Here is a 25306-nt window from a genome sequence, read left to right as displayed (position 1 = left end):
TTACCCTTCGGGGAAAACCAAAACAAAAAAAAAAATCGTCTTTGTTTGGGATTGTATTCTATGGAATTCTTTTCGTAATTTTTATATTTCAAATCGACCAAAATCCAGAATGGCAGATGTAAACGGTTCGGCTAAATATGATGAAATTCTGACACAAATCTTGGTAAATGAAAAGTCTATTCTAGGGTTCCTATCGACAATATTTAACTTTCTGGCAAGACGGTAAGTAAACTAGACATTATTTTTACTTTGAGTCTTATTACTTTTACTGATGATACTAAATCGTATCTAACAAGTAAAAGGCTGTATTGGAAATCCGAACCACGAATTTGCGGCACGTGACAAAAACTCTAACAAATAACATTCCTGTCCTCTAGAGCGCTTGTAAATTAAAGTTAATTCTTTCATAACACAAAATTTTTAATTTTACTATTATTTCACTATAATTTTTCAGTACGGATTTCTACTATATCCCTCAAGGTGCTTACGAGAACATGGGCTTCCCACCAGGTGTTGCTGAAGAACTTGTAATCAAAGTCCTAAGAACATGCGATCCAAATAACTGGAAACCACCCAACGGAGCTAAGAAACCGACAGATATAAATGATGAGATAATGTGCTCAACAATAGCACAGGAAGTTGAAGTTGTAGCTGATGACGAGTGTGAAATAGAGGAAAACACAGATACACAAACTACTGAACCTCTCATTGAACAAATGAACTCTTTGCCTGTACCATTTGAAGAAGTCAATAAAACACAATCAGAGAATACTGCAGAAACAGATGACAGTGCAAAACCCACAACATCAACAGAGAGCCTGCCTCCAGTAATACCCACGCAGAAGAACAGTGAAACATATAATGGTGCTGAGAGAGAAAATTATTCTTGGGCTCAAACTATTATGGAGCTTGGTATGTAATGAACAGAGAGATGTAGTTAATTTACAAATTGAATGAATAAATTTTAATTGTATTACTCGTAATATATAATCATCAAAGATTTACATCTGTTCTCTTTCAGATGTGACAGTAAGATTGCCACCTCACATAAAGTCTTCAAAAGATTTGAAAGTGACCATAACTGCTAGAGACCTCTGTGTAGCTTGCCGCAATGGTGATGTCCTGATCAAGGATAGTTTCCTGCATAAAGTAAAACCTGATGAAAGCATTTGGAGTATCAGTGAGGGAAAAATATTGATACATTTAGGTATGGTATAGATAATATTAGATAAAGTAGGTAAGGAGGTACCCTATTTCATATACTGCATGTACTTCAGTATTTCTTTGTCAGACTGATGAAAACTAATATAGTCATAAGGCCCAATGTACATTCCAAACACTGGAAATCTGAGCCTTACAACTATACTTTTAAAAAATAATTCAAAATATATGACTATGTTGTTCATATTAAGAACAGCAGGTGTTGCATGTATTATTTAATTGAGTAAACCCAATATTTTACAGAAAAAGTACAAGAGCGTTGGTGGAACAAACTGCTTAATAAAGAAGAACCAATTGATTTATCCAAGATAGACTGTTCTAGACCTCTGTATGAATTGCCAGATGACCATATTGCAAAGGTAAATATATTTTTCAGTAAGAAAAAGTTGGATGAACATGAGCAATTAAAAAATCAGGGTGACGAATCAGAAGGCCAATTTATTCTTTATTCTTGTTTGTTTATGTATGTATCAGTAAAAGATGTAAGCTAAGCTACTTGTGCATTATATAAAAAAATACTGATAAGATATAAAAGGTCAGAATGTATACTATGCTAATCTTAGTAAAATAATAAATGCTTGCTCTAAGGTGCTGATAATCTGAAAGTCACAATGAGTTTGCTTTTTTCTTCAACTATACAATACATTGTTTGGTTTTCGATCATTGTTAAATTACACTGCAATTGACTGCATTCATGTCAATGAAAAGAGTATGTTAAAAGAGCAAATTACACCCCATTTACCTCTCTATGGCCATTTATTTTTCTGTAATGGGATATTCCTTTGTTAAATAATTTGTCATGTTTTCTTTTTTCTTACTAGGTAAGAGAACTGCAATGGAATCAAGAACAGAAGATGAAAGGGCTACAAACCAGTGACCAACTTCGTAACATGGAGATCTTAAGAAAGGCCTGGAATGCTGAGGGCTCTCCATTTAAAGGAAAAGAGTTTGATCCAAATGTAATGCTCAATTTACAAAATTAATAAAAGGCAATCAATTTCTTTGGCACATTTATTTTAGATTAACATTAACAGAATATTGCACTGATTTGTTTTTAACAAGTATAAAAATGCATACTATCAAAAATTACATATTTTAAAAACCGGATAAGACCAGTTTCCCAATCATACGTCTCTCCTCAATAAGTCTGTGTGCGTCTCTTAAATTTGCTGCATTTATTGGAGCTATTACCTTAGTTAAAGTAGTCTTCATCTTCTTATATTCAAGCAGTTTTGAAATTTCCTGCAATATTTCATGATGCCTATCCTTATCTTCTGTATCATATCTTATTCGTGTACCCATCATCTCAGATACCAGGGTTACACTTTTATCTTTCAAAAGTCTTATATCTACTGGGCGACTACAGTCAACCACCAGGCAAATTGTCCCTTGAGGCTTGATAATCTTCATCAATAAATCCCAATAAGGGTATGGATCAAAATTTACCATGATGTAGTCTACTCCTTTACTAAAACCGCTTACTTTTAACTGGGCATATAAGTCTTCCTTGTGGTTAAGGACAAGATCTGCACCCATACGACGACTAAATGCTTCACTCTCTGGCCGTGAAGCTGTGCCAATAACATAGAGTCCCACATTCTTGGCCAACTGAATAGAAGCTGCCCCAACCCCACCTGCACTATTGATGATTAACAAGGACTTCCCTTTATCTTTTGCACTCAGCAACATACGATCAAAAAGCGCCTCGTATGCAGTCACACTAGTCAAAGGCATAGCAGCAGCTTCCTCAAAATTAAGATTTTTTGGCTTGGCACCAACCATAATTTCGTCGATTGCCACATATTCGGCATTCGATCCATTTTTTCTCAAATCACCAGTAAAGAACACTTCATCGCCGACGTTGAATGTTCTGGCGTGAGATCCTTTAAGAGCTACAACGCCGGAGCCGTCCCATCCCAAAATGCGCGTCGCGTTTAAAGCTTCTCCCTTTGGAGCCCGGATTTTTGTATCAATAGGGTTTACAGAAATCGCCCTTACTTCTATTAGTACTTGGGAATCCTCAAGCTCCGGTACATTTACTTCCATATCTATGAGGCTAGAAGGATCAGAAATCGGTAGATATTTCTGAAGAACAACAGCCTTCATCGTTCTTGGCAGTCTCTTGGTCATGACTGGGTAAAATTCCGCAGTAGATAACTGGATACCACTCAAAGCTACTATTAAAACAAAATTGATAAACATTTGGCCTAAAACTGACAACAACCTGATAACACTTTGAGTGGAATGGTTGAATGAGGTGAGATGAGTGAGAAATAAGATTGTATTGAGTTGTTGGACTTGTTGGTATTGAGTTTTACGGTTTTGTCAAAGTTTTGTTTATTTACCTACCTACTTTTTTTTTTTTTTTTTTTTGGTTTGGTTTTCCCCGAAGGGTAAGGCAAAGGGAACTATGCCCATACAGCCATGTCTGACGTATTTTTTTTCTTGATGATTAATGAAATGATGAAAGGTGATGATGATGAAACCTAAGCCCCCACCCTCGGAGTAGACTCCTACTCCGAACCCCAAACGAATTAACTCAAAAGTCCGCATAAACTTTTGAGTTATGAAGCGGCTTCCTGACACGAAGCGAAAATAGGCAGATACACTTTGTTTATTGAATACTCCAATATAATAACACTCGCGAATGTCTTCCGACTAACTTAATGCGATCATTAACCACAAAACACCACTTCGTATTAATTATTTAGATCACTCAATGAAGAAAGCAACTGTCCCGTTCCCGCCTCCCGCCAAAAACTTACCTACCTACCTACCTCATTTATTTTCTTTGTTTTTTTTTTTTTTTTTTTTTTTACTGTCCACGATACATTCAAAAACTTAGCAAACGGGGGGGAGGGCGCAGGCATAGAATAAGGAATAATACTGCAGGTGCAGCTACGAATAAATATTAATATTTATTCGTAGAAGTGCAGAGATAATCTCAAAAACATCTTGTGTTATGTATGAGGGACTTTCCAGACTACTTTCCCTAAAAAATATAGATAGCGCTGTTCAGATTTAAAGTTTTTGTTTAGTTTCATAAATATAATAAAATATAGCTACCTCTACGTTTAGGTACTGATATTTTTTATTATTAGGTTTTTTCTGAGGGTCTTTTATTGGTTTTTTATCTATTAGGTTTTCGAACGTGTCCATTGTCATTTTGTTTCTTTTTTCGGAAAATGGTCTAGTTTGGGATTCGACGAAGTTGGGCATTTTCGATTCTTTTCTATCAATCTATGTTCCCATTATGTTCCCGACAGTAAAAAATTACCATGAGATATCCTATGGAGATATCGAACCAAAGCTACTAAATACACCACAGGGCCACTTCGGATCCGTCATTAATTTCATGGTTATACCTACATAGGTAGGTCGGGAAATGAGGGACTTTCCAGGTTACGTTCCTCAAAAACAATATAGATGGCGCTGTACAGATTTTCCTCCGTTTAACCTTCTAATTTCATGGATATTAGACATAATTATGCATCTTTTATCTTCGTTTTTATTATGAATGATGACCCTTTTTTATTACACCCAGTTTCAGGTCTTTACCCAGGCACAATTACATCTTCCACCAAAGACCAAGTAATCCAAGTATCTTTGTCTTCCACCCATTATTCATCTGACAATAATAATTTTGATATATGCTTCAGCCATTACATTGTATTATGGAATTAATAATACCCAAGTAATAAGAAAATAGGCAATTATCACAAATATCAAGTATTAGAAATGATCACGTAAAAGCTGTACAACGCCATCTATATTGTTTTTGGTGAACGTAGCCTGGAAAGTCCCTGTGTCTGGCAACTGGCAACCCTAATACCACGCGTTTATTTTTATTCCATTTCCAGTTTTTCCAGGGTGTATTCAAAGAGAATATTATAATAGAATTAATTAGGTACAACACATGAACTTTCAGTTTATTATTAAAATAAAAAGGTACAAAATTTTGTAATTTACCAGTGATTATAATGTTATACTAGGTTCCAACCAAAGACCAAGTATTGTTCCAACGTATGTCGTTGCTTCCTATTTATTTTACGCATGGATTTTAAGTAATAGGTACCTACAATCACCATCGATAACTATAAAAACATCATGGAAGGAAAAGAAAATATTGTTCATGCTGTGCCCTACAGTTCTATCAAAGATAACCCAGTGCGTTTGTTTTCCTTATTAAATAAGTACGTCCAGGTTAACGTTATAAAGAATACTTCGTTTGATGGATTTGTTCATTCTATCGACCCAATAACACATAGGTTAGTATCTACTTTTCACTATCGTAACTACCGTTTAAGAGTCATTCTACTTTTAAAAATTCTATTATACCAACCAAATTTTTTTTGCAGTATCATCCTTTCTATATCAAATGATGGCAATTATCAGACTACCGTTATACCTGGTCATGCAGTGGTGAACCTTCAAGTAACAGAACCTCCTGAGAACCTCACACCACCACTTCGTAAAGTAATTATTTGTGATACAAATGAAGACATAAAGGCTAAGAAATGTATTTTAACAGCTTGGCTAAAATCAAACCTGTTACCTGTGACAGAAGATGGTGAAAATATAGTAGTTGGAAATGTGAGTGTACTACCACCTTATACTGCTTCAGATATCTATGCTGAAAATCCAGTTGTAGCTCTGCGAATAAAAAGCTTTATAGAAAGAATGCCCGAAGATTTTAAGCCATTTATAGCTTAATTTCTTTCACTGGTAACAATAGGTACTGCTTTTATTAGAAAAAGTTTCAGCCTAAATATGTGTAATTTATAATAAAAAAAAAACAATGTGAAATAGGTACCCAGTGTAGCTTTTGCCCAATGTTGATCATAAAGAAAGTGAAAGTTCTAGTAGGTATATTTCTTAATCCATGTTCAAGAAAAGTTACCATAGGTGGTTAAGTTGGGTTGGAGTGTACATAAAGGGGTACTATGAGTTGGGACAGAAAAATTTTGATTGATTTTGTATGAGCCATGGACATAGCCAAATTTTCGAGTGAAATTAGTATGGAGCAGAAAATTTAAAGGTTAGTATCAGGGAGGGGGAAAACATTTGAGGTGAAAGTCACCGACTTGAGGTCAAGGTCACTGACCAAATTTTGGCTTTTCAACCGGGAATACCCTGCCAGGAGGGATGATAAACCTTGAGTTTCTCTCAAAGCGGTTCAAATTTACCATTTCCTGAGGGAAGTGTATGACGCTGCGGAAGCTCACGACCGGGAGCTTTTGGGTGGCCCACAAGATGTGGTAGAGGTCGATGAGTCGCACCTCTACACTAATAAGTACCATCGCGGCCATCTTTTGCGGCGTCAAACTTGGAGTTTTGGGTGCCTCAGCCGGCTCACTTGGAAAATTCATGTCGAGTTAATTCCCGATAAAACCAGGCGCACACTTAAGCTCATTATTATGGGAAATATGGCCCAAGGGTCTGTGATAATGTCCGACATGCACCAATCATATGCAGGCGTAGATCGGCGCCTCAATATGGCTGGATATTACGCAGTGAACCACAGGGAGACCTCTGTTAACGGCACGGTTGACAACCCTGTGGATCCCACCTTGGGCAACCCAGTCCAGGGTACACAAAATGTGCATGTCAAGGTGCATACAAACACTCGAGCGCCAATGGCTGGAGTTAAAATGCACCGCTGCATATGCCAGAGCTAGCGCCGCCTTAAATGGTACATGGGTGAATACATGTTCCGGCAAAATATATTGCGCCCTTTACCCAGCGATGCGGCTCGGTCTAGAGGCGACTCCAGGACATACATAGAGTGTACCCTGGACTTGGCAGACGCGGTATTTGCAGTTATAATTGTAGATGCCGTCCTGACTGTCCAAGCCGTTAAAGGACAAATGTGTGCAGAAGACCAAAATTTGGTCAGTGACCTTGACTTCAAGTCGGTAACCTTTACTCCGAATTTGAGAGAAACTCAAGGTTTATCATCCCTCCTGCCAGGGGATGCGCGTGGAAACACCAAAATTTGGTCAATGAACTTGACTTCAAGTCGGCGACTTTCACCTCAAGATTCCTCCTCCCTGATACAAAACTTTGAATTTTTGAAAAATTTTGCAAGTAACCTGCTCCATACTAATTTCTTAAGTTGGCTTAAGTTACTGTAAATAAAAAAAGTATAATAAAAATTTGTAAAAGTATGGAGTTTACTCCTGCTTTACTACAGTTTGATGATAGCTATAATATAGAACAGGCTGTAAGTAAGACTTAATATACCATGTACATATGCTTTTATCCCAGCTTATTACTATAATCTGAAAGCAAATAGGTGTTGTCATAATTAAGTTATAAATATGTAAAAAAATATATTACTCTAATGTTATATCTTATTTAGATTAGGACTATACAGCTGGAATGCATTTAAACTGTTAGACAATTGCAAAATGTCAGTTCTCTATTCAAGAAATTCTCTCTAAGACATTGAACTTGGCATTGAATGTGAATGGTGCTTTAGTAATGAAACTTACAAGTTTGATTCTCATTGAACTCTAGTGGTCAGTACCTCAGCTTTCCTGTAGATAATAGGACGTGCTTGGGCCTGTAGACGGCATCAGTAGATACATTAGTTTCAATCTGCACTAAAACTGCCTTGGTGTTGTCTTACAGTGTAAATGCATCCTATCTGTATATACCATACAAAGCCCAACCAGTACGATACGAAACAAGACTGTTACCATAAGTTAGTAATAATTATAATATTTATGTGTTTAATAAAATGTATAATTGTTAAATAATAATGGCCCCGATTCCTGCAGACACCGCCTAATTTTATTTTAGGTTATATCCGTCATTTTCGTATCCGTCGAAAAGGAAAGGGACGGATGATTCACAGCTCTTAATTTTAGGAAGAATGAGTAAATTAATGTGTCGGGTTATTGACTGACGTAAAATTTTTAGACGGTTGGTTTAGATTTGTGCTTAAAATTGACGTGTGTTCCATAAATTTTATGCTTGTCGATTACCCGTCCCTTTCCTTTTCGGCGGATAAGAAAAGGACAGATATAACTTAAAATAAAATTAGATGGTATTTACAGGAATTAGCACCAATGTCTGTTCAATAAGTTTCATAAGCTATAAAATAAATTCCCTTATTAATTATTATAGTGTTATAATATAAATTTATATATTATAATTACTGTCTTCTAATAGTGGAATCTTTTTATGTCCTTCCAAAAGAAATATCTATACCTGTCTGTTGGTCTATTTGAAAGTTGTTCACACACTGAAGGATTTCTCATAATCTAGAGGAAGTATTCTATATTCACGTTAGAAATGTAGACTTTTAAAATAAATTGCTTTTATTGTTGTGAATAAAATGTGTTTTAATTGACATGTAAGTAAAACCTGTAGTAAACATTTTATGACCAATTAGTACAGAATGTTAGCTTTCTCCTTATACCGCTTATTTTAAAAAGCTTGACCCACTTGCAGAGTTAGATGGGAAATTAAAATCTGACGTCACCGTTTCCGTCCTGGTATGCACCCGTACAGCCAGTTTTGTATCAGAATTCAAATGAATATCGAAGTTTTCATCAAGATCAATAAACAAATTATCAGAGGCGGAAATGAGCAAGGCCGATTTAGAGATTTGAGCTGTTTCAGTTTAGTTTCGTTTCAATTCAAATATAGGAACTTATTTAGGTAAACATGCTGGCCTTTTCCACTCACATATTCAAAAACCGCGCGCGTCCCTTTAATCAAATGACGCTTTTATTTAGTGACAGTTTACTTGACGCTTGCGTCTCAGATCTAAACGCGCGGCGTGCGCGTGCGACAAACACGACATTCATGATCGAGGTCGTAGAGCAGTTCTATAATGCCGTCTGTCACACAGCGATATCAACATCTACCTATCTTTATTTTATAACTGATAATAACGTTTGTAAACGGATTAACTGTGTCTCTCAGTTTCAGTGTCTATTTCCATATTACAATGTAATTCGTAGTGCTAATGCACACGTCTTATTTAACGTTTAAATTCGGAGCCGCGTACGTTTTACGGAATCGCTTTCAACAATGACAAAGCAAACTAAAAGAAACGTCCAATATTTGGCGGGATTATGTGGTACGTATGGCGGGAAAATTAAAAATTTGTTTGTTTTTTTATTGGTGCTAATTTTTCGTAATTTTAGCGTCATTAGGGTTCGTTTTCACCGGTGCTGTGTTAACATGGGGCTCGCCGGCGATTCCAAAGTTCAAGAGTGGAGAAGCCAATATAGAAATCACAGACGTAAGTATATAATGATAATTTATTGATTTTACTCACTCATTATTAAAATACCTACCGTTTAGCTACCTATCAAGCTATTACTGGTCATCGCACTATGTAGGCGCATGTTCTCTATCAGTGTGTGTACCTAACTTTCCGTTAGATGTATCTAACCCATATATCAGTAGGGTATCTACTTATGAAAATTGCAAGAGTTATTCGTCAAGTAACTTAACATAACATAACAAATACTTTATTGCACAAACAGAAAAAAAAACAAAATACAAAACAAGAGAAATAGAATATGTACAATAGGCGGCCTTATTGCTAAGTAGCAATCTCTTACCTAGTTTTGACGAAACGTTCACAGGCACAAAGTTCGTGGGTAGTGTCACTACTATCGCTGGGGTCCATACCAGGATGCTACATTGGCCAGCTTCTGATCGAGAGGGTGGGCCGTCGACGGACTATCTGCGTGTCTTCCGTGCCAGGACTCGTAGGTGCGGTACGTTAGAATGTAATCCTTACAACATGCGATGAAGACCGACATATTCAGGTTACGTCAATTAAGTCATGGAAACTATCGCAAACAGTTGTGTGCCTAATGGCAAATTAAACACTTAGTACGTACGTATTGTACTCAATTTGTATCGGTAAACAATGGCCATTATTTTTCACCTATATTTGTGAATGTAAAACGACCAGACTTTATTCATATTAAGTGTAAGTTCCTATTTGATTTTCACTAATAGCCTAGAATGTACCGAATCTAGCAGATATCTACTAAGAATACGGAAAGTTGGACGAATAGACGCGAACTCCTAATATGTATTACCGTCATTCTTTCTAGTGAACGCATCTAGTCAAAGCATGTTTATTCAAATTATATGTGATGAGATGACGCATTTTTTCAGGCGATAATATTATTTACAAAATACCCAATATTGATGATAATCGCAAGAATGCTTATGGGAGTTTCGACTGGAATGACTGCAATGGTAAGAAACTTTGTACCCGTATACATCTTGAAGTCAGAATCTAAAGTAGGTAGGAACATAATTTATCCCCGTGAACTATGAGCGCAAGTAACCACACTATCCAATGTTTATTTTTTGATGTTTAAATGAATGGTCAAAAGGTCACACGTTTATTCTGCAGTACCTACCAAAAATAACTTCGAGCCGGATAGTACCAAATGAGAAAATTGTTCCTCGTTCTATCACGCGATCACCAAATGCTGACTAATTTGGACGTTACCGTCTCCTTATGGACACAATTACAAAGACAGTCCTTTAGATATGAATCAGCAAGAAACGCCTCATCCTTTTACTACGAATAACGAAGGGCTCTGGCTACATTGTGCTTTTTCATAAGTACACTAATAATGTTTTTTTTTTAAGGCGGGAATTGAGTGCCTACGCTTTTAATAATTAATATATTATACGTAGTCGCGATCACTCATCAAGTAGTCACACGTGATCCTTCCGTGACGTGATTTCCAAAACTATTTTTTCAGGCAACAATGATATACATAACAGAAATAGCTGATAAAGAGATCAGAGGAGCTCTGGGTATGTTGGTGCAAGTGATGGGGAATATTGGTGGCCTGATCATGTATGGAGTGGGGCCTTTCGTATCCTATACAGTTCTGAACTCCATCGTACTGTCCATACCCATAGTGTATGCTGCCGCTTGTGTCTGGATACCTGAGTCTCCGTATTATTATCTTAAAGATGATAGAATGGCACAGGCGAAGAAGGAGTTCATGGTCATCAAAGGAACTAAGGACGAAAAGGTAGGTATTTGTAATCTGATGGTGACCATACGTATGTCGTGTGTGTGTTGTGGTGTTATGATGTGTTGTGTGTTATGTGTTGTGGTATGGTGTGTTTTGTTTTATCCTGTTTGTGCAATAAAGTATTTGTAATGTTATGTTATGATGCATAGCATAAATAATAAACGGCCTCTGTGGTCCAGTGGTTGAGGGTTAGACTCACGATCCGGCGGTCCCGGGTTCGAATCCCGGTGGGGACATATCGCAAAAATCACTTTGTGATCCTAATTTTGGTTAGGACATTACAGGCTGATCACCTGATTGTCCGAAAAGTAAGACGATCCGTGCTTCGGAAGGCACGTTACGCCGTTGGTCCCGGTTACTACTTAGTATTACTGATGTAAGTACGTAGTCGTTACATGAGTCATGTCAGGGGGCTCAATAGTAAACCACCAGACACCAGGGTTGATGAGGTTGGTAATCCATCTCACATCCCACACGATAGAAGAAGAAAAAGAAGCGTAGGACAGTTGTCTCTTTCGCACTAGGCTGAACTTTGTGCTGCTGGCTGCGCAATACTAAACAATTATCTACTACAATGTTGCTAGAGTGCAAATAGTATAGGTACGTAGTTTAGTTTACTTTTAGGTATTTAGTACGCGTCTCTTGGAGGCAGGTACCTACTTGCCTATATAGGTAATGTTCGTAATTTTTCTTCTAAACTGGCTTACCTATATTTATTTCCGCATTGCTGTTTCTTGGTATGATATATGTGTAAATTCTTATCATAGCGGAAGTTATACCCTATCTCTTATTTACCTATTTAAATACGGTTTCTCTCTCTCTCTATTTAAGAGCTGCGCTCTTGTCGGTGGAGTAATCGCCATTCCTCTCTTCTTCCTGCCAAAACCTTCACCTCCCGATACGACACGACCTGCACTTTCTCTTTTATTCGTTTCATAAATGTTATCCTAGGTCTACCCCTTCCTCTCTTCCCTTCAATTTTTCCTTCTATAATGTTTGTTTTAAATGAATCGTGTCATATCAGGTGGCCAATCATATTTCGTTCTCTGTAGTCTTGAATATGGTTCTCTTTTCTCCAACTCTTTCCAGCATTTTTTTCATTTGACACCATTAATACTGTTTACTTATCTCATTTTAAAATTAGAAGAATACAAAAACCTTTTAATTACAATTTTGTGGAATAAAGGCAGGCTTAGCTTAGCCTGCTATAAGTATTGTATAAGTATCAGTAGATAATTAGCCTTACCTGCTTTAAAGTGATGAAGGACTTTCCAGACTACGGGCCTGTCCACATCACCACGGCACGACGTCGTCGCCGTGGAACGGTGCGGTGCCGTGGCGCGGCACGTTGCCGTAACGTGGGAATTTACGTTGCCGTACCGTAAAAATGTACCTCACGACACCGCAAAGTTACACGTTGCCGTGCCTTGTAAACTTTCGGTACATTCTTCACCAAATAAATAACAGTCTCGTTGTAGATATGGACCGCACAAAACGTATTCTGCTTCTGTTGTGTGTGTAACTTTGCGGTGTCGTGAGGTACATTTTTACGGTACGGCAACGTAAATTCCCACGTTACGGCAACGTGCCGCGCCACGGCACCGCACCGTTCCACGGCGACGACGTCGTGCCGTGGTGATGTGGACAGGCCCTACGTTCACCAAAAATAATACAGATGGCGTTGTACAGCTTTAACGTGATAATCACCTATTTTCTTATTACTCGGGTACATAATTATTCCAAAATACAATGTAATGGCAACATCATTGGCCTTATACGTCTGTTTCAGACGATTTATGACGTCATTGCCTCGAAGAAATGCACTTTCTTTCATGGCTGTGCAAGCCAATCTTAGAGCGGCAAACTCTACCGCACACTCTGCAGGAGAAGTCTCCAACTGGTGGATTTTTGTTGGTTTGATGGCGTTTCATTCTCCTGCTCGCCAGTGTGTCAAATATACGATCGAATTGAGAATCTCCTCCTTTTTTGAAGTCGGTAATAAAAGGGTCATCATTTATACCCAAAAACGAATATAAAAACTGTATATATGTCTGTTGTCCATGAAATTAGAAAGTTAAACGAAGGAAAATTTGTACAGCGCCATCTATGTTGTGTTTGAGGAACATAGCCTGAAAAGTCCCTCATTGGTATTCATTTCAGTGGGCTGACGACCAGCTAGGAGTAATCAGAGCTCACGTGAGAGAAAACATGGAAAATAAAACCACATTCACTGAGCTTATGACCAATATGAAGTACAGGAAAACCGTGTTCATTGTTGCAGGTAAGACTTGATGAACTACTGTTATTTCAAAACGTATCGATAGCGATTACTTAAAAACTAGAGCTTTAGAGCCGTGGTAGGTCAGTTGGAAGAAACGACTATTAGTCTCACTGTGAGGTTGCAGGTTCGTATGCTAGCACGGGCCAAAACCAATGACTTTCTTTACGTTTGGATCGTAAATGAGTACGAAAACGTAAACGTGTTTATTGTCGTAGTGAGTATGAGTAAAAAGATTCAGTACGATCTACTCTGAACCAGCGGGCTTAGCACCGTAAGCACGCGACTCTCTCGCCGCGACAGAGATCGTCTGTCTCTTTCTGCGCAGTACTGTGAGAGAGTGACGGGTGATGTATGTCGAGGCGAGAAAGAGTCGCGCGCTTACGGTGCTAAGTCCGCAACGTACGTGAATGAAACGATTGATTAATGTGGAGGAAGCAAGAGAAGTGTCAGGATCGGAGCAAATTGAATCCCATAGTCTCTGCTTACCCGTTGTGTATCGTTAATGAGTACGTGCTCAGTCGTGAAGGAAAACATCGTGAGGAACCCTACATTTCCGAGAAATGTGTTTCGGTTGAATGTGACCTAACTATTGACCTGACCTAACCTATAAGGCTGGTTTTCCCTTAGCCGGTTGAAAGGTCAGGTAGGAGTGACTTTTGTACTAAACCGAACCTGTCATAAAATCAGGTTAGGTAAGTGGATCCCGTTTAAACAGGATAACGCTAGGGAGATGATGATAATTAGTCATTGCTTAGAAACTGGTTTATAGGATAATTCGGCCTTAAGACAGGAAGATCTTATCAAATTCATGTGTCACCATACTGTCAATTTATTGCGTAAACGTTGATAATGCATTATCTTATCTCAGATATATTTTTTCTTAAAAAGGCCTTTTCTACCGTAGCACGAAACCAACCATAACCGTAGCAAGTAGTCTAGTAGTAGATCTGGGGGTTTATGATTTTTTTTCCAGGTCTCAAAGCCCTGCAATATATGACAGGCGCGTCTGCGATCCAGTCGTACTTAGAAATAATATTCAGACAGAGCAGCACCGTATCGGGGCCGCACGTGAGCATCATCTACGGTTTCGTGCAATTAGCTGCAGGTTGGTACCATTGTATTCCGTTATTAATTTCTGTGCTTTGAAAGGCACGTTAAGCCGTTTTTATCGGACACTTAACTTGTTCGATTTCCTGTCGGGTCAATTTAGAAAATGTACTTTCTTGTTTGCTCAATCTCCGATCAAGTTGTTACTCTTCTTCTTTTCCTATCTTTGTGATTTGGTCACCAAACCACCACCCCTGGTGCCAGAGACATTTTCGACCCGCCAGAAGTCCCTGACATATCTCATGGTTACTGATTAATATTATTCTTCTCTTTCAGGCATAGGCGCAACCTTCCTAGCCGGCTGGTTCGGTCGCCGCGTCCTATTATTCCTCTCCTGCCTTGGAGTAGCTGTATCTTTGACTTTAGTAGGCATTTACTTCTATTTGCAAGACTCCATAGGCGTCAGTCAAGATGTCTTAGCATCGATATCTGCGCTACCGCTTGTAGGCATTTTAGGTTTCAACATACTATACGCTGTAGGTATAGGCAACTTACCTTACGTTTTACAGGCAGAGCTTTTTCCAATAAATGTAAAGACTGTTGCTTCGAGTGCAGCTACAATTTTAGCTTGTGTTCTTAGTTTTTCTGTTGCAAAATGCTACCAGGGTATTAAAGATAATTTTGGGCATTATACGGTGTTCTGGTCGTTCGCGTTTGTGGCTTATGTTGGGGTGTTCTTCATATATTGTTTCGTGCCGGAGACTAAAGGGAAAACGTTGGAGGAAGTCCATGACAATATGGCAGAGAAGCCTGCTGAGGCGGAAGCGCTGAGAGAGAAGGCTGTGAACGAACTAACTGATGATTGTTAGAGGTATTTTTTTTAAATTGTGTAACGCTGTCAGGCTAAGTAACGGATTTTACTGTTGAAGTAGACGTATTGGTTTCTTAAAAATGCATTTTTTACCTAAATACACCTATTACGTTGGTCTAACAGAAAGCTCGGTGAGCCGTGGGTACCTAATTTATCTTGCGAAGAATGTACCTCTGACTACCCCAATTAGGATATAGTCGTAAGCTTAATGTTATGCTTTGAGACGCATCGCTGGGTAACATGAATTATTATATCTCATAAGATCTTTATCCCCTGATATCGTCATATCAAATCAAATATACTTTATTGCACAGAACATATCGATACATCGTTGATATCGTCACATTTAGATCATAAGGTTTTTTTTATTGTTATAACAATCTGTGATGTTTTGTAGCCAGAAACGTGGCGATATATTTTATACCTAAATGCTGTTAAATAAAGTTTAAATCTGGAATTTATAACGTGTTATTTTTCTAAGCGCGAGAGAATATACAATCTTTTACATGTATATTGATACATATTTATGGATTATAATATGTATATACTGCTTAAATGACATTATGTCCAGCGTCACGAGTACTAATATGTATACACTTTGCAACCATGTCACATTAACTTTTTTGACAATTTAAACCGTACGCCTCATTAAATGTCAAATATGATAGTGCGACAGGGTTCTAAAGTGGGTACATGATATTGCTCGTGACTGTACGAATACCGCATAGCGCGCGAGGCTCGACTTATAAAACGAATAGTCGCAGCTATCTACGGTAGATATACGTCGTTCGGCCTTTGATATACTGCAGCGAAGTACCCGCGAAGGTAGGAGTACTAAAATAGTCATAAAATGTGACCGCACAGTTATATTTGCAGAATAAAAAATACATAATGAATACAACAATTCCTTAATTACCTGCGACTATATGGCTAATGGAAAGGAATCTATAAAATTTAAATACTGGACTATACAGATAAATACAGTATGTATGTTGAATCCTGTTATTTCTTGATTGGAAGCTAGTATATAACTTGGTTGAGTTATACGAGGTTGAAAAGGGAGACTATGGGCTAAATCCTCTTGGCGTTTCCGTAAGAGTACAGAGGGGCGAACGGTGTGTCTGCAGGCTCATCGCCGCTTTCCTCGGACGCGTCGGATTCGAAGGTGTTGTCCGGAATGTCGTACAACCGGATCAACGGCTTGTTGGGGTCCTTCATTATTAGGTATTTACCTGGGGAAAAGATAAGTGACTTTTTAGTATCTACGTTTGTCTTCTTGGTGGACATAACATAAACAGCCTATATACGTCCCATTGCTGGGCACAGGCCTCCCCTCAATCAACCGGAGGGGGTATGGAGCATACTCCACCACGCTGCTCCACTGCGGATTGGTGGAGGTGCTTTTACGGCTAATAGTCGGGACCAACGGCTTAACGTGCCCTCCGAAGCACGGAATCATCTTACTTTTTCGGACAATCAGGTGATTCAACCCTGAAAAATCCTTACCAAACAAAGGACAGTCTCACAAAGTGATTTCGACAATGACCCCATCGGGAATCGAACCCGGACCTCCAGATCGTGAGCCTAATGCTCTAACCACTAGACCACGGAGGCTTTTTCTAATAACAAAAGAACATGTACAGTTTATTGTCGTAAAAATCAATAGAGAGGAAAATTATTACTCAAACATTATATGCGCAATGGGCTGATCTGATAACTGTCTCCGGCCAAGTAGTTAATGCCATTGGCGGCAAATTTACAATAAGTCACGTCAAAAACAAAAAGCTGATCACCTGTCACTATACTATATAATAAAGAACAATACTACATACGGTCACGAGCATTAATATGTATACACTTTGGTACCATGTCACATTAACTTTTTTGACAAATTGATCTGTAAGTCTCACTAAATATCAAATATGTTAGTGCGACAGAGTCCTAAAGTGGGTACATTATATTGCTCATAACAGTAACACTCCGTCCCGCACCAATTCGTATCGGGCGTCGACCTCACCCTTTCTATTTTTTATTTTATTTTATTTGGGACAACAACAGTCTTATGTCTAATTGTACAATGTATGACTTCATTTACAATATGTAAGACCAATTACAGCTATCCACATATTACATAGTAAAACATAAAGAGGATGCCAAAGGAAAAAAAAAGAAGTGTGTGTGTGTGTGTTTATGTATGCCTTCTGGGTCGAACTTTAGTTTTAAATATACGTAAGCCGCTAAGGAGTTAGGGGCGAGAGAGCGCTGACTGTGTTTCACTCGTACTTACGCGGCAGACGGTAAGTATGAGATTGTTGTATGAAGTGTCCGGGGTCTGACTATATGGTGCATCATTATATTTATCTTTGGACTTTGTATGAAAAATGGCTAGTAAGTTTTCCCGTCAATACTCGCTCAGAAGGTGCCTGATCACTCTGGCCTTGAAAGCATCCGAGTTATATCCATTCGAAAATACGGAAGACGGCAGAGAATCCCACTCCTTAGCAGTACGCAAAATGAAGGACGATGCGAAGCGCTTTGCGCGAATAGTTCGGATATCCACCAAGTAGGGATGGAACCCGGCCGTACGTCTGAAAGTCCGTAGATAGAAGGGGGATAGTGGAATGAGCTCGTGTAGATCGCCAATGTTCAAACTCACCATCCTTCTGCTTCATACAGATGTCGATGATGCAGCGCAAGATGCCCCAAGCGTTGTCCATGGACAGGTTGATCTGAGCCGCGAACTCGTGGGGCTTGAACTGCTGAGTACCCAGGATCACGTGGCGAGAGTTGTCGCGGACCTGTGCGCGGGACACGTAGCCGAACTTAATCTGGTCCGAGCCTGCTAGGAGCGCCTGTTGAGAAAGAGTTATAAAACTTAGGGTAACGTAAGAGTAAATTTAGATGAGATTTTCTAATAACTTTACATCTGTGGACCTTAGCAGATAAATATAAGACGTCGCGTCTTCACGCTACGCAGGCTTCGATCAATAGACGCAGCGTATGCGAGCGAGTGAGCGCAATGCTGCGAGTGCAGGATATTATACAAAAATATTTTAACAAACAAAATGATACATCGCAAATACCTTTCACATGACTGTTTAACATCGCGGACATGTCGTAAATCAACTAGATTATCTTTAAGCTTAATGTATTACCTAAAACTGGATAGACTGATCACTTGTTACTATACGGTCCATCATAGGATTGTGTAGCCAAAGTTATATTGTGATTACTTTTGGTTTTGCCACCCCTATAGAGATCACGTGTCATCATCTTCATCAGCCCATTAACGTCTCCACTGCTGGGGCACGGGCCTTCCCTATGGATGGATAGGGAGATGGGGCCTTAAACGGCTTAACGTGCCTTTCGAAGCACGACGGAGCTCGAGATGAATTTTTTTTTTATGGTCACCCATCCTATGACCGGCCTTTGCGAAAGTTGCTTAACTTTAACAATCGCAGACCGAGCGCGTTTACCGCTGCGCCACCGAGCTCCTCACCGAGAGATCACGTGTGTTAAACAATAAACCAATAAATGCACGTACCTGCACAGTCCATTTAGCCAACTTGCAGGAGTTGTTCCTGAGTTCGTTAGCGAGCACGGCACCGCGCTGGGTGTCCAACTTCTGCCTCCACTCGACTCCGTTGGCCAGCTTGGAGTCCCACTCGTTGAGCGCCTTGATGGTCAGGAACTGGGTCTCGCCTTGGGGACCTTGCATCACTGCATCGTGCTCGCAACGAGCTACCAACACCTGCGAGTTATCAATTAATAATGAACAAGCCAGAAGTTTCTCAAATGAATATGGAATACGATAAAGAAATTGAGGGATAGCCTGTCAAATGGTGGTAGTGGGCATCCACATATTTATATAGTGAAAACCACGTAAACGCCATTTTGAAAAACATATTCTTATGTGATTTTCTTCAACAAAACCTCGATTTCTGTAGATTAATATAAATCCGGGTAAAAATTTTGACCACACATTTTTACTTGAATCAAAATTAGTGTCTAATGGTGGCCATACACCATCCTTCCTATCGTCCAATCGGCATGACGCGATCGATTGGATCAAATCGAATTGACCGTATGTGGGCGTGGATTGGCATGTCCAATCTATTTGACGGCACAATCCACGCCCACATACGGTCAATTCGATTTGATCCAATCGATCGCGTCATGCCGATTGGACGATAGGAAGGATGGTGTATGGCCACCATAATGCATGGGTTCCCAAAGTGTGCGCCGCGGCAGCGTCCCGGTGCGCCGTAGAAAGCAAAGAGGGACGCCGTGAGTTCTATCACTATCCGAAACCACAAATATTCGCGATTATCTATTTGAGCGCTCGCAACGGTAAATAATGTAGCGTCGTGTCACTCTTTTTCGACTGTGACTTTAATTTACAACGACCATAGGTACCTACAATCTTCGCGCGCGTTTTCCTATCTCCATCGAAGTAACCTACCCTACCAACTACTTAGCTATTGAGTTTCTCATTATATCCACATATTACTTCGTAGTCTACTGATTGCGTTCTCCCGCACACCACCTCAGGCGGTGAAAAGAATTTGCGTGCGGACTAAAGCTTATAGTGGACGGAAAGCATCATCATCTTAGTTTATTCACATGTGGTCACGGAGTCCGCTTAGCTAACCATAGCACATTATTGCTTCACCCCATCAACCCTGGTGTCGGGCTAATTATTGAACCGCCATAGGCCCCTGACATGAGTCATGTAACCATTATATTTAACGTGCCTTCCGAAGCACGGATCATCTTACTTTCGGACAATCAGGTGATCAGCTTGTAATGTGTTAACCAAACTAGGGATCACAAAGTGTTTTTTTTTTTGTGATTTATCCCCACCGGGATTCGAACCCGGGGCCTCTGGATCGTGAGCACAACGCTCAAGCACTGGACCACGGATGCATATACTTACAACACCGTTATTCAGGTTCCACTTCCTGTAGCGGTACCCGACGGAGGCGACTTCGCCCTCCTCCTCTTCGGACACGAACGGGTTCGGTTCCGGGAACTTGTACTTCGCTTCGTTCGTGCCAGACTTCAGCACCTGCAGACAATGAACATAATATTAATAATTTATGAAAAACAACTAAATCAAAACTCTGAAATCGTACATTAAAGAACGCTTATTGATAGTCAAAATTCTATTGTTTTAGAGTGATCAGTGGCAGTGTCGACTAAATTATATTTTTGACATAGATCACATGCTCTATTCTTCATTTACCACAACAACACACAAATAGAGTAGGTTTATAAAAACGGGGAGGAGCAGAGATGAGCGCAGATGTGCAGGAAAGAGGGAGAGAGCGGTAGTGGGGCTGATTTGGATAACCAAGTTAATTTTAACTTAATTCAACAGGTCTAAAATTAGCTCTATCTCATTCTTGTATCTATTGTGAAGAACGGCACTAGCCTAACAGCTGTCAATTTTAAATCAGGTTAAGTTTATTTCCGCCCAAATATGCACCAACGTCTTCTCTCTTACACGCTGTGATTGTTTGTTTCCGCACGACTCCGCTTTAGTGAAAACCCAGCCTAAACTTCCGCTCTAGCATGGTGCGTACAGCTTAGTGCGCAAAAGACACCAAGAAAATTTACTATTCTGTCCTATGCAATGCACCATGCTATAACACTAAGGGTGGTAGTAATAAACGAATCTCAGCTGAGACTGCCCTAAGATCATGCTCAAGTTCCTGTTTTTATATAAGAGTTGTCATATTGACTTGATCTTGAGGGCAGTCTCCAAGCTGAGATTAGTTTATTAATACAACCCTAAAAGTATAATAACATAACATAGCATCAGGCCTGTATCCCCGAAGGGGTAGGCAGAGGTGTATAGTATTATATCTATCTCCTCGACAACTATGATTCAGTCCCATGTAAGATGGCAAGCCTATTGCCATTAAAAGGGCACAAATTCTAGGTGAAAGGTACTAAACTGTTATTAATATGTATGTTATGTAATGTGACGTAAACAATAAGGAGACTCAAGTGGCATTGGACAGGACACATGATGAGGTCTAGAATAAAAAAATGGACTAAAGACATCACAGAATGGTACTCCAGTGATGGTAAAAGGCGAAAAGGGAGACCAAACAAAAGGTGGGAAGACGATCTACCACAAGGTTGGAGAAGGTCAAAGGCGACATGTGTAATAATGTCGGTGAATAAAGGCTATTTTTATATTATTTATGTAATGTAAAGTAGCAAAAAAAAATATTTATTAATTCCTCACCTGCTGACTGAAGTTATGATTGATGAAGGTGGCTTCGAGGGCCAAGTTGCGTGGCGAGTTGATGGAGTTACCATCGTCTGCAGGAGGCTCCACAGACGTCTCGTTCACCGTCAACAAGTCGAACTCCGTGTTGTCGCGCTTGTCCAAGAACAGCTTGTCGCCTGGACACATTTATTTAGACACGGATGCATATAGAGCTAGAGACGCGGTATTTGAGCTAAGGTGTGGGATTTTGTCTCAGGTAAGTTGCTACTGGTTCCTGATTTATAAAAAAAGTCAAATCAATTCAAATCCAGATTAAGTACCAGGCTTTTGTTTGATCACAATACAGCCAGTATCACGTAAAAGTTTAGTGGCATAGTGATTAGAAGACATCAAATTTTTAATTTATAACTACATAAATAAACAGCCTCTACAGTGTAGTTAAAGAATCTGACGCACAATTTTGAGGTCCAAGTGCGATTCCCGATCGAGACTATGCCATAATCACATTGTAAGAATCACCTCACTGTCCTAAAAGTAAGATGACTCTGTGATTCGGAGAGCACGTTAATCTACTGCCGTTGGTCCTAGCAATTTTTCTTCTTCTATTTACTTATGCAAGTACGTAGTCGTTACATGAACCATGTCGGCACCTTTGGCGGCTCAATGATAACCCTGATACCAGGGTTGAGGTTGGTGACCTCAGAAGTCATATGATAGAAGTTTTTTTTTCTAATGTTTAATGAGGCTTTGAACACCCTGATTGATCAGGCCAGCATTTTAGGCAAAGGATTGGTCAACTATAAGCCTTAAATGATGGTAGCTTTGCCAAGAGGAAGTCATGAATTATTATAAAACAATTTCCTCACCGATCTTCTCCATGACGATGTCCCAGGAGTAGTTGGACCGCGTGCAGCACATGATGGTAGCCAGGATGGCGTCGGTGGCGTACACCGTGCCAGTCGTCTTGCTCAGCCGGCGGATCACCGGGTCATCGGTTGTCGTTACCTACGAGGAGTAATAAACTATTAAATAGATAAAATCTCAAGGAGCTCGGTGGCGCAGCGGTAAAGGCTCATAAATTAACTGTTGTAGATACACTGAAAATGACACGAGAATTTCATGGTTGTGTGTTGTAAACTTACCGTATGGAAGATACGGTCGATGCGCTGCAGAGTCTTCTCATGTTTCACATTGACACGGTCATACGCCTTGTCGTAGTACTCCAAAGTACCGCAGCATACAATATCTTCACCTGGAAAAAATAATTTGAAAATTTAGAAATAAGTTAAAATCAAAGAGTCTAATGTATTTGGTTAAAGCATCCTGTTAACTAAAAACGTCTTATTCTCCCTCTATTCTCAGTAGTTCCCCAGATACTATAGTTAAACAATAGAGTTTGGATTTTAAAAGGACAGTTGGCCTTACTTCAGTCTGCGTCAACTGTAATTATACATATAAATACTGGTAATGCATACCCTCTTTAATTCCAGGAAGGGATAATTTAGCAAGTCGAGGGAAGTCCATGTCTTCAATGGTGACCCAGGTAGGCCTTACAGTCACAGACGCATCTCGGATTTTCATAGGAGCACCCCTCTGGCCCCATCTCTTGCCAAGCTTGCGGTCACGTTGCTGGAAAACAGAATTAACTGAAATGTTGTGTCCGAAGTACAAGAGATATGAGTCTGATTTATTATTTTTATTTAATGTAATTCAATTAGAAGCACAGCCCACTATATGAATCCCGGAGATGGGCATAGGCCCCTACTTGAGTAAAATTTCTTGTGTTAATTAAGAGAACTAAACTCTATCTTTGTATGCGAATAAGTATGTTTATGTGTTTTCTGTCATTTATTTTTCAAATTTTTAATGAGGCGCTGAACACCCTGCTTGGTCATGCCAGCCTCATAGGTGCTTTCATGTACCTATCCATTAGGTAAAGTATTGGTCAACTAGATAATATAAACTAAAAGCCTTAATATTAGTATTGTTAAGTATTAGTATTATAAAATATAATGTATTATGGCACAGCAGATAGTTAAATAAATAAAACATTAAATCTTTAAAAACTAAAATATACACCACCACTTTTAAAATAAAAAACTTTGTATAAGTTATTAATATAATATATTAAATAATAATAATAAAGAAGTTTATTTACGTAAAATCTACGACACACATATACATTAAATTAGAACTTTATTATTTATCACCATCCCGGAAACTAAATAAATAAATTAATCACATTATATATTTATAATAAAAGCTTTTATAAAAGCATTAAGTTGTTTAGGTCCAACTAGACCAATAAAATCAAAAGATCACTCACGTTTCTTACCTTGCTCAAGGTAGTCATCCCACCGGGTGTACGGGCACCTCTTGCACCCCTTCCTCGCTGCCCACGCGCACGACCCCTCTGGTACGGAGGCTTCTGCACTCGAGTAGTGTCCACGAGGTGGAAAGTAGACTCGTCCTCATCGTGATAGTACGCATATGACGAACCAGCGCCAAATTGGGATGCATACTTGTCTACAATGAAGTTATGATGTGAAAAAATTCATTATCTCTATGAATGACAATGTTTAATATAAAACTAATTTCATCTACGACTTAACTTAGACCAGGAATCGAATAAGTTGAATGGAATAAGAAACTGTGAATAATTATATTCTGTGACTAGCTAATTACATCCCAAGCGTCAGCATAACCTCAACAAACTCTTTACGATGACATGGTATGTTAACTTCTATAGGAAAGATATGGTGTTTAGCTACTTACTTTGATACTTCTTATCCTGTACCATAGTCCAATCGCTTATTTTACCCAAGCGATCCCCTTTACTGAAGGGTTGGTAAGGCATGTCCCGAAATTGCTCCGGCATTTCGCAAGGTCCCCATCCTGTGGGATTATCCTGAATTATTGGCGCGATGAACTTAACCGGCTCTTCGGCCGGCAACACGTGTTCAGACATCACTAAACAACTGGCGTCGTGTGTTGTAATTTAGCGTTTCTTTGAAAAATCCACATGAATGCCACACGACACTTTCTAAAAGAGGACAGATTAAAAATCCTCTTCGCTCATTCGACTGATTCAGCTGTCATTTATCCATAGACAACATAGAAGAGAATGAATGTTGCTATGTTAAAAAACGTATAATAGTTTTCATTTTGACCTTGAATAAAAACTTTAACAATAATTTCTTATCTCTATGACAATGATTAATATATTATTTTACAAACAGTACGGTATTTTATTAGAAATTGCTTATTTATCAGTTGTTTAATTGTTAAAATATTAGATTGGGAATTTATTTCAGAGCACTTTGGCGGAATAGACAATTTAACATAGTGTACGTCCTTAAACTTTTATTAAAAAATATAAATCTTGGGCGGGATCTTGGCGGGTTTTTCAAAAGTACCTATAGTTTTCATGTTTGATGGCTTTGATGCACAATAGAATCATTTTGGTGTTTTATGTTTGTGATTTTGTAACACTAATATCTGTTGTTTGTTGAGATAATGGAGTCATAATGGAGGAGTAATTAATTATTAGAAAAACTTTATAACCTTACTTATACTTACACAATTTAGCGGCTTTAGTGCTTGATGTTTCT

The 25306-nt window shown here is 39.0% G+C and overlaps 5 protein-coding genes across 7 annotated transcripts; 3 read left to right on the top strand and 2 right to left on the bottom strand.

Moving 5' to 3' along the window:
- The first annotated feature begins 41 nt into the window (after nucleotides 1-41).
- Nucleotides 42-2222, top strand: LOC126368953 (nudC domain-containing protein 3). Its single transcript, XM_050013217.1, has 5 exons — nucleotides 42-222; nucleotides 455-912; nucleotides 1022-1207; nucleotides 1465-1580; nucleotides 2043-2222. The coding sequence occupies exons 1-5, from the start codon at nucleotides 110-112 to the stop codon at nucleotides 2202-2204; spliced, it is 1035 nt and encodes a 344-aa protein (XP_049869174.1). The 5' UTR covers nucleotides 42-109; the 3' UTR covers nucleotides 2205-2222.
- LOC126368946 (zinc-type alcohol dehydrogenase-like protein SERP1785) lies at nucleotides 2219-4005 on the bottom strand. Its single transcript, XM_050013209.1, has 2 exons — nucleotides 3991-4005; nucleotides 2219-3570 (listed from the first exon to the last, which is right to left on the bottom strand). The coding sequence occupies exon 2, from the start codon at nucleotides 3421-3423 to the stop codon at nucleotides 2317-2319; it is 1107 nt and encodes a 368-aa protein (XP_049869166.1). The 5' UTR covers nucleotides 3424-3570; nucleotides 3991-4005; the 3' UTR covers nucleotides 2219-2316.
- A 1035-nt stretch (nucleotides 4006-5040) lies between these two features.
- On the top strand, nucleotides 5041-7705 carry LOC126369016 (uncharacterized). Its single transcript, XM_050013305.1, has 2 exons — nucleotides 5041-5489; nucleotides 5580-7705. Exons 1-2 carry the CDS (start codon nucleotides 5329-5331, stop codon nucleotides 5932-5934), a joined length of 516 nt encoding a protein of 171 aa, XP_049869262.1. The 5' UTR covers nucleotides 5041-5328; the 3' UTR covers nucleotides 5935-7705.
- Nucleotides 7706-8981: 1276 nt separating this feature from the next.
- Nucleotides 8982-15918, top strand: LOC126368918 (facilitated trehalose transporter Tret1-like). 2 transcript variants are annotated; one of them, XM_050013161.1, is made up of 8 exons: nucleotides 8983-9313; nucleotides 9381-9478; nucleotides 9828-9962; nucleotides 10372-10455; nucleotides 10974-11252; nucleotides 13416-13536; nucleotides 14510-14641; nucleotides 14920-15918. In XM_050013161.1, the coding sequence occupies exons 1-8, from the start codon at nucleotides 9265-9267 to the stop codon at nucleotides 15450-15452; spliced, it is 1431 nt and encodes a 476-aa protein (XP_049869118.1). In that variant the 5' UTR covers nucleotides 8983-9264; the 3' UTR covers nucleotides 15453-15918. The 2 variants fall into 2 exon arrangements, with proteins under 2 accessions (XP_049869119.1, XP_049869118.1); XM_050013162.1 differs by lacking the exon at nucleotides 10974-11252 and having other exon boundaries at nucleotides 8982-9313.
- Nucleotides 15919-16302: 384 nt separating this feature from the next.
- Nucleotides 16303-24773, bottom strand: LOC126368896 (eukaryotic translation initiation factor 3 subunit D). 2 transcript variants are annotated; one of them, XM_050013116.1, is made up of 10 exons: nucleotides 24471-24773; nucleotides 24022-24221; nucleotides 23171-23324; nucleotides 22838-22947; nucleotides 22562-22700; nucleotides 21711-21871; nucleotides 20391-20522; nucleotides 18999-19205; nucleotides 18111-18306; nucleotides 16303-16686 (listed from the first exon to the last, which is right to left on the bottom strand). In XM_050013116.1, exons 1-10 carry the CDS (start codon nucleotides 24661-24663, stop codon nucleotides 16526-16528), a joined length of 1653 nt encoding a protein of 550 aa, XP_049869073.1. In that variant the 5' UTR covers nucleotides 24664-24773; the 3' UTR covers nucleotides 16303-16525. The 2 variants fall into 2 exon arrangements, with proteins under 2 accessions (XP_049869073.1, XP_049869074.1); XM_050013117.1 differs by having other exon boundaries at nucleotides 24031-24221.
- Between the last annotated feature and the right edge of the window lie 533 nt (nucleotides 24774-25306).

Source organism: Pectinophora gossypiella, chromosome 8 (assembly GCF_024362695.1).
Source record: "Pectinophora gossypiella chromosome 8, ilPecGoss1.1, whole genome shotgun sequence".
NCBI lineage: Eukaryota > Metazoa > Arthropoda > Insecta > Lepidoptera > Gelechiidae > Pectinophora > Pectinophora gossypiella.
The sequence above is the reverse complement of the archived record's forward strand: the minus strand, read 5'-3'. Positions and strand labels throughout refer to the sequence as shown.